Source organism: Limanda limanda, chromosome 8 (assembly GCF_963576545.1).
Source record: "Limanda limanda chromosome 8, fLimLim1.1, whole genome shotgun sequence".
NCBI lineage: Eukaryota > Metazoa > Chordata > Actinopteri > Pleuronectiformes > Pleuronectidae > Limanda > Limanda limanda.
This window is the reverse complement of record NC_083643.1, coordinates 14,801,805-14,810,791: the sequence shown is the minus strand read 5'-3', so window position 1 is coordinate 14,810,791 and position 8,987 is coordinate 14,801,805. Positions and strand designations below refer to the sequence as shown.

General features: G+C 42.6%; 1 protein-coding gene across 2 annotated transcripts; it reads right to left on the bottom strand.

Moving 5' to 3' along the window:
- Positions 1-8,987, bottom strand: blm (BLM RecQ like helicase). Of its 2 annotated transcripts, XM_061076625.1 has the most exons (22): positions 8,659-8,987; positions 7,489-7,549; positions 6,750-7,398; positions 6,509-6,626; positions 6,321-6,424; positions 6,108-6,222; positions 5,341-6,014; positions 4,760-4,936; positions 4,558-4,676; positions 4,348-4,461; positions 4,119-4,217; positions 3,871-4,019; positions 3,679-3,785; positions 3,020-3,180; positions 2,644-2,839; positions 2,333-2,523; positions 2,098-2,242; positions 1,785-1,984; positions 1,464-1,659; positions 1,240-1,362; positions 497-701; positions 1-397 (listed from the first exon to the last, which is right to left on the bottom strand). In XM_061076625.1, exons 1-22 carry the CDS (start codon positions 8,751-8,753, stop codon positions 205-207), a joined length of 4,191 nt encoding a protein of 1,396 aa, XP_060932608.1. In that variant the 5' UTR covers positions 8,754-8,987; the 3' UTR covers positions 1-204. The 2 variants fall into 2 exon arrangements, with proteins under 2 accessions (XP_060932608.1, XP_060932607.1); XM_061076624.1 differs by having other exon boundaries at positions 6,750-7,549.

Sequence of the window (8,987 nt, the reverse complement as noted above, 5' to 3'; positions counted from 1 at the left end):
TGTTATCAAAACTTCAATTTGACTTTAATACAGTGGAAAAAATCTTCAGATTTCAAATACAATTTTACAACATTTAACATAAAATTTGGACCCACAACATGAAAACTGTACAGAATGTTAATATACAACAGTATAAATACTTCACAATCACCGACACCAGCAGGTTTGAAAAGAAGTGGATCAGTAGTTTCACAGACGACAGTTCTAGCTCATGTGTGAGAACGTTGGCTTTAAGAAAGGTCGTTGTCTGGATTGAGGGGTCGGGGCCGACATTAAGCCCGGCCTCCTTTCTGATGACGCATCTCCTGCTGAGCTCCTGGACCCGCGACCTGCAGCTTTCGCTCCTCCTCTGGAGCTTGATGATGACGACCATGACTTATTGCTGCTGTAGCCATTACTAAAGCCACAGAAAGACAGAAGTAGTTAAGAAAATAAGCTTTCAGCTTTGAAGCGAATCTTATTTCTAAATATAAAATGCGAGACAAACGATACAGACCCTTTAGAATTGGAGCCTGCGTTGTTGTATCCTTTTCTTTTCTTGGAACTCTTGAAGAACGGAGCTTTCTTCCTCTTCTGTCCCTGTGCGGACTGATTACGAAAGTAGGTGGAGGACTCTGTGTCGTCCTCTTCGTCGTAATTTATATTTGCGCGGCCTCGTGTCATGTCGATCCATTCATCTCCACCAACGACAGCCTGCTCCTCTACAGAGACAATGTGCAATAATGTGCAAAATCAGGGATGTTTTCACAACTGAAAGTCTAAACCAAGGTTCACGTCATTGTTTACATTTGATTTGGTTTTGGTTTCACTGATCGTTGATTGATTTGTAGACGGGTGTTTGTGTGATGTCTGCGGCCGGGAGGAGTCTTAGTTTGAAGGGAGAACATTTATGAACTGGTTCATTTCATTACTGCTGTAATATCTTCATGGTTTTATTACCAGCTAAATGAACATCCTCGTTATTCAAACATTATAACGTCAGAAGCAAAGACTTCTTCTATTGTCTAACTCCATCTCTACTTCCTGCTACTGGTCTGAAAGTCGGACCGTGTTTTCACACTTCAAACCAACGGAACAATGGTTCACTTTGATCAGGACCGAGACTAACTCTTTTGATCTGATGATATTTTGGTTTGTTTGTCCAGATTCTGATCCGATACAAATGTGGTAAGGTCTGGACCAAACAAGGAAGGTGTAAAAGTGTAAAGAACATGGAGACACCTAAAGAGGGTAATTTACCAGGTAGCTGCCACTCAGAGTATTTCTCTAGGAGCTGAATGACTTCAGCTCCATACTTCTCCAGTTTGTCCTCGGTCACTCCATCGATCTGCAGGAGGACTTCAGTGTCAGAGGAAAGCTTCTCTGACATTAGGGAAGAAAAAGGATGAAAAAGTTAGAAAATTCTGGTTGTATCATATAAGCTGTAGTGGTATTTGAAAGTCAACGCATGTTCCAGACATTACCAGATATCGTTTTCAAGGTGGCAGTGGAGAATATGTTGAAATAGTGAATGCCAAACGCTTTCCCGAGCTGCTTGCATAAATCCGTCAGCTCCTTCAGACACTTTTGAACCATCTCTTCTCTCTGAGAAACGTTCTTGGTCACTGAAGCTTTTATTCTCCTGCTGCTTGACGCACTCTCTGTCTCATAGAACTCCACCTACGACAGGTTAAGTGTTGGTTATTGTTCAGTGCCCTGATTGATATTTAAGACTTCAGTAAGCATGAGTCATATTCTACCTCTTCAAACTGCCTTAAAGTAGATGTATGACTATGAGCTATTACCTGCATGTTTCCTGACAGCACGCTCATGGCTTTTGTTCCAGCAGAGATGTAAGACACAGCTTGACCGTTGAACACAATGTGCAGGTCCTCCACCAGAACGTTATCCAGAACCAGTTTTTTGAAGAGACGGTCGGCGTTGTGTTTGGTGTAGGCTCCTCCCTTCCCAAACATTCCTGTCTGTACCTTTGCAGTTTTAGATCCTGACAAAACAGAAGATTAGAACATATTTTACCACAGTGTCCTATTACAAACATAATGCAACATTCAATTACAAAACATGCTTTTTCATTGCGAGCAGGAGCATGTACTGTACCTAGGAAGATATCCACGAGCATGTTCAGTGTCAGCCGGTTCTGTTTAGCAGTCTTGCCAGACTTCGCTCCGACTTTCTCGCAGTTCTCCTGGACGAAGCTCACAATCTTTTTCACATCTTCGGTAACATTTCTTATCTTGTATTGCTGCGGACAGGAATATTTAAATTGTAATTCAGCTGGAAAACAGGCTGGCAGGTTTTGAATACGAGATAAACAATCATAAACGATTCCTACATTGGGTTTTGAACAGTTGTCACAGGTGACATCAGGGTGCTCTTTACAGAAGCTTTTGTTGAAGTTGAACTCTCCAAAGTAAGCGAGCAGCTGAATTCTTCTGCACTCCATTATGTTCTCGCAGAATTGCACCATGCTGTTTAGGTTGTTGAAATGAGTCGCTTTGGCATGTCTGTCACCTTCTTTGTCCACTGTGAAAAGAAAGATGCAACCAGGTCTACATGAGTAATACGTACAGTTAGTCATGTGGACAGTAAACATGCTTTGGGTGATTTCACAGTTGTGAGATAGCTGTTATTTGTGCCACATACTGCTGAGGATCCTCTTGATGCGTTGCACGTCAGTGTAGGAGTAGAACAGAATACAGTGAGAGACGTCTCCGTCTCTGCCGGCTCGTCCCGACTCCTGGTAGTAACCCTCCACTGATTTTGGCAGACTGGCGTGGATCACATAGCGCACATCAGGCTTGTCAATTCCCATGCCGAAGGCTATGGTGGCACAGATGACCTGGCAGACAAAGGGAACAGTGAAACCAGAGCAACGTGCAGTATTACTCTGCTTATACTTTAAATCCAAACATCTACTGGTTTGCAAAATGTGAAAGTTCATTTCTATTGTCTCAGCTTTGCATCAAGTACCACCTACGAGTCATATTTATCTGTGATTGTAATTGAGTGGGGACCTCACCTGGCAGCCATCCTGATTGATCCACTTGCTCTGCACATACTCCCTGTCACCGTCACTCAGGCCCGCGTGATAAGCCAGACCTAATATCCCGGCTCTCTGGAGACTCTGCGCCATGGCATCACAGTCATTACGGGACAGGCAGTACACAATGCCAGAGTCACCTGAAACACAGATAGGCAGCTTAATAATTAAAATCAATTATTGCCAAAATATGTCCCGGTATGAAAATCAAAACATTGTGGATTTTTAATTCAATGCCACTTACAAAAGCAATTAAGTATTTTACAAAAAATTTAATCAAAATGATTTCCCCACTGAAATTCAGAGTTTCCACATACCTCAATACAACTAAAACCTTTAATGTGCAGGAAGCATTTTTTATTATATCTGGAATTATAATTAAAGTAATTTGATGTAACTTATTCCACTGGACATCTTGAGATTAGTCTGATATGACTTGTCAATGTCAATTTTATTTATATAGCACATTTAAAAAACAACTTGGTTGACCAAAGTGCTTTACAGGTGGAGTGGTAGTGAATTGTTCTCACTTTTCGGATACGAGAATGTGCTCACGTACAAATCTGAGCTGAATATTTCCAAGTGTTCTGAAAATAGCATGAGCAGGGATCTGAGAAAAGTAAGTCTGAATTATTTACGTGGGTAGTGCTTCTTGATCCAGCTGATGCAGTCCTCGTCCACCTTTTTGGGTTTCTTGGGCAACACAGCATACTTCAAGTTTGTTCGGTTGAAACTCATGGTAAACCTGGACACATATTGGACAGAAAATGTGTAGTTACTGTTGGGTGGAGAGAAGAATCTGAGACAAAGCCTGAAATCAAAACACTTACACCTGGGGCCGAGTCATGTTCAGCTGGTTGAGGATATCTTTCTGGACGCGAGGGGTGGCGGTGGCTGTCAGAGCCATCATGGGCACGTTGGGGAACTTCTGTCGCAGTTCACGCAACTTCTTGTAGTCTGGACGGAAATCGTGGCCCCACTGAAAAATGTAAAAGGTCAGAGAATGATTCATAAGGACTGCTGCAAAGATAAAAACATAATGCAGACATTCACACAGTAAAAGCAGGGATAAACACACCTGACTGACGCAGTGAGCCTCATCTATGATAAAGCGCGTCAACAGGCCTCGCTCGTACAGGTTATGCAGGGCGGAGACAAGCTTGTTACTTGCGCTGATCTTGGGGAGAAGATAAGATGCATCACTTTAGAGGAATCAGTTACTTATAACTGAAATGAAAATAAATGTTGGAATCAAACGTATAATTTCTTGTTTGTTGTAAATAAAGTGTAAACAATCCATTGCTCACCTTTTCAGGTGTAACATAGAGAAGTTTAACGATGGGGTCTTTCCTGGAGAGCTGCATGTAGATCCTCCCTACTTCACTGTCACTTTTATCACCAGACAGACTTGTTGCTGGAATCTGAACAATGGGACATTAGCAAAATAACATATGTTCTTTCTGATATTTAGAAAATTTACTCTCATCTAACACACAAGCCGGAGCAAACATACTTACATCTAGCGTTGTGAGTTTCTGCACCTGGTCGACAATGAGTGATTTCAGAGGCGAGATGACGATAGAGACGCCTGATGACACGCAGGCTGGCAGCTGGTAACACAAGCTCTTTCCACCACCTACAGATGCGTCAGTAAGAGATTTAAACATCTTCACTGCAGCTGGTCCACAACTAAGTGTGTTTCTGCTGCTCTCTACCAACCTGTGGGCATCAGAATAAACGTGTCTTCTCCCTGAAGCGTTGCATTAATCGCTTCTAGTTGATTGAACCGGAATTGATGAAGACCAAAGCGCTTGTGAAAGATCTTCATCATTTCCTGCGAGTGGGAGAAGTTGAATCCTCTGAATCGATCATGGGCTGGGTTTCTGAAGTCGGGCTCTGCAACGGAAGAGGATAAAGCTGGGTCAGTAAAAATGCACAAACCTACCACACAGCTACAGAACCAAATTTTAAAAGCAGAGGCTTTATTTACCAAACATCGGAGAATCACTCCCAAGAAATGTAAAGAGGATTCAAACAGGTTGTGGTGTGCTGAATAATCCTGAAAGAGTTTGGACTGCAAAATCTAATTAATGAGCTCTGCTTGCTTTACTTGGTATTAATATTGTGCAATTAACACATTAAAAAGTCCAAATACCATTTGTATAAATAGTATGACACAAATTACAGACAAGCTCTCTTAATTTTGTCTTTACATAGTCCATCAAAACATTTCATACATTTCCTCATTGCAGACATCTAATAAACACAAGCACAGATGACTCCTTGCCATGCTGACTTACCGGGGGAGCGGATCTTTGAAGGTTTGGCTGCAGACGCAGGTGTTGTCGGTTTCTTATCCCACGTAGACTTGCTCGGTCCTCCCTCTTTCACTGTCGTAGACACAGCTCTGGAGTTTGTTCCAGTCACTGAAGAAGTTGAGGCTTCATCAAAGTATTCAGGGATATCCGAGTCATTGAAGTCATCTATGTCGAAGTCATCAAAGTAAAAGTCGTCTGCTTCCATGTTGTCTGCAGCTGGGACTGCTGCTGTATTTGATTTGTTTTTCACAACAGTCTCTGGCTTCACGGGCGAGAAGAAGAGATCTGAGCCATTCATGCCTGTGCTCACTTTCTTTGAAGAATTAAAAGATGGTTTTGTGAGGCTGTGATTTGATGGAGAGTCACACACACCATTATTGTCCAAATATAATTTCCCATTGTCTTTTCTGTGCAAAGGCTCCACATTAATAATACTGTCAGAGAAATCGGAATCATAGTCCACAGAGATTGCTGGAGATCTCATGATGTGAAGAGGTTTTTTAATGTCCACATGGGCAGAGCCGCTAGAAGGCATGACACTAGACGTATAACAACTAACAGAGGAGCTTTCCTTTAAGCTGCTTTCAGAAATCACTGTGCTGTCTGGCTGCTGAATCCTGAACAGAGCGTCACCACCAGTTGCAAGAATTCTCTTCCTGAATGAGAAAGGCAGATGACAGCGGTCATACAAAGATATCATTAAATACCAGGAACAAAAACAAATGCATTTTCTACTCAATTGTGCTCACCTTTGAGCCCTCTTCAGTAAAAGCTCACTTCCATTAGACAGACCTATTAGTTCATATTCTGGGATGGAATCAACCAGAGAACAAATGGACTCCATGATACTGAAAAGCTGCTCACCTAAGAAACGGTAAGGAAAAACAAAATCAATAATGAAAAGGAAAAAAGAACAAGGTCCTCATTACACGAGTAAAAGGTGAAAAAGGTGCAACACCCACTTGTTTTGTCTTTTGAGTGGAGAACAGAAGGTTTATGCAGAGTCGTGACGGGTCTCTTGGTGTACACCTGACTGTCCCTGCTTGCATCATCAGCCGCTTTGGATCTGTTTGAAATGAACTACTGCTCAAACATGTGTACACACTGACTCCTGTGAATATTAAAACATGGAAAATTTAAAGAAACTGACCTTATCTCCACCATAGCAGACGTATAAGGGATTGGTGAAGGGGGGATGTAGTCATCATCAGGCTCTGATTTGTCATCGAGCTCTATTACTGCAGGGTCAACCACTGTTTTCGTGTCATCTAAAAAGACAACAAAAAAAAACTTTAAATAGGAATCATCTTTTGGGAATTCTCCATTGCATTCCTGTCTGTTTTCTCAAATGTGAAAATAAAATACAAATGCAGCAACAAACAGAATCTTACCTTTTCTTTCTTTTAAAGGCTCGGACACAACATTGTTGTCATCTTCACTATCACTCATCACAGACTTCAGATGAGCACGACGAGGTCTTCTGGGCATTTTAATTGAGGAATCATCCGGGAACAACTCTTCTGGGTCCTGATAAAAACTAAATCCTGGTGAATCTGCTGTTTTGTTGACACAGTGTTCCAGTTCCTTGGTTTCCAGACAAGACTGTTCACTTCTGGAGAGGCCATTATTTTTGGAGAGCGAGTTGCTTACGTCTGGTGTCATAACAGAGTCATTAAGGCTTAGTTTCCTTGTGAATTCATGTTTTCCTCCATTAGGAAGCGAGACTGGCTTGGTGCTGGTCCCTGATATTTCTGAATTGAAAGAGTCATTTTTTCCTTTGGCAGGAGTTTCAAAGTCATCAATATCATCCCAATCGTCCAGTTGAAATCCAAGAGAAGCATCCAGACTCGTGGAGGTGCTGTTTTCACTAGGAAACTGGCTGTTATGTATAGATGGAGCCGTAGTCGACTTAATAGCAGACACTGCTGGAGGAGTCTGAGCAGCAGGAGCAAAGGTACCTGCTGGGCTGATGGATTCTGACTTGCCTTTTGAACTTACAGAGAAGAAGTTGTTGATTTTGGACTTTTGAGGTCCCTCAAGCTTGTTTGAAAATGCCAAAAGAGATTTAGTCACCACACTGTTGTTAGGGACATTGACATTCCTGTTTGCCAAAGCATTTGCGCTGATTACCTTGGTGGAAACGTCCTCCTTTGTCGTGCCTGATGAGAACTTCTTTTTGAAAGAAAAGGCCCTGAAAAATACACAGGTATGAAATTAGGAAAACGTGATGAACAGCTGAAGGCAGGGTTGTAATGCAAACTTCAATATTTCTGCCTCCAGGACAGGTAGAATAGAAGCCGACAGCTCCTGGCCTGGATGTTGGTGATACTCCCCTCTGGCAGAAGGCTGTCCATCAGGGCCAAAACATCACGCCACGAGAACAGTTCTCTCTGCAGCTGGCCTTATCAACAGGATGTTGACTGTGTGCAGGTGTGGACATCATCTGATATGTTGCGTAAGCAAGCTCACACCAATGTCCACTTGTATGACTTGCGCCACCAGCCACAGCTGGCAACCAGCTCACTATAAACATGAACGCATATGAAATAGCCAATGGCACATGTCTGAATGTGGCATTTCTCTTTGATTTACTGTAGCATCACTGGAAGTTAGGGCTGGACAATATGTCCAAACATATCAAGATAAAGGTTTTAATACCAGTTGATGTTGATAATTATCACAATAAATGTCACATTATTCTTTGTTCTAAGATTAAAGACTGATTATTTGCTCCTGAGTGAAGGTCGTGGTGTTTTTTTTATTCATGACAAACACAGCAAACCATTTTACAAATCTGATCAACCTCAATTATTGTTTTATTTTTTCACTGTGCTTGCATAAGCAGAACTTCAATATTTAATACAACTCATGTTATGTGATCTGTTAAACTGTTACAGGTGAGATGAGTGTACTGTGTCTCTATTAGAGGTTAATGAATCACTTAAAAGTTGTAAACTTAAGGGCCCCATTAAATACTAGTTGTAGACTCCATAGTGTATCTTTCTATTGACACACACATCCTGATTAACACAGTTTACAACAGGCCATATCTTTAATGTTACATAATGTGTGTGGTGAACTGTCGCCATGATGAAGGGAAACTGTTCACATCTAATGTGAAACTACTTCCAGAGAATACGTGGTAAAGAGCAAATACACTTTTCTAGCAGAGCCCCCCTGCTGTGCTGTTTCCTCACAGATAGCTGCACAGTGCTGATAGGTTAGCATAGCTGACAGCTCGTAGCTAACACCTAGCATGGGTTCTGACGGCGCGGTGCTTCTCGTTGAGGGAGGACTCACCCGGGTTTGGGTTTGGCCAGAGACAGCCTGCTCTGAGCGGCCGTGCTGTGTCTCGCCAGCTGCTCCTCCAGGTTGTTTTGTGGAAGTCCGGACATTGTTGTCTTGGAGCCGAGCTAGCCACGGTGCTAGCGCTGGCCGCCACTTTCTTTACCTCTGCCCGCGTTCGACACCGGGCGCGAAGAGGAACCGGAGCCTCGGGCTTCGTTTGTCCGGTGAATGGAGAAGAGTCGGTCCAAAAGAGACGGTTGTTGCTGCTGGTTTTCAACCACAGCTCCCAGTCTGTGTCTGTGGCTCTGCTGGGCTGCGAGGACTCCGACATCAGCTTGAGT

What these genes read in the sequence shown, in the direction of transcription:
- blm (XM_061076624.1), bottom strand. Translation starts at nt 8,753, where the DNA reads ATGTCCGGACTTCCACAAAACAACCTGGAGGAGCAGCTGGCGAGACAC. An exon ending in GCCTTTAAAAGAAAGAAAAG is followed by an intron (nt 6,627 to 6,749) that starts GTAAGATTCTGT and finishes TTGTCTTTTTAG; the next exon opens with ATGACACGAAAACAGTGGTT. An exon ending in AACATGACTCGGCCCCAGGT is followed by an intron (nt 3,786 to 3,870) that starts GTAAGTGTTTTG and finishes ATATGTGTCCAG; the next exon opens with GTTTACCATGAGTTTCAACC.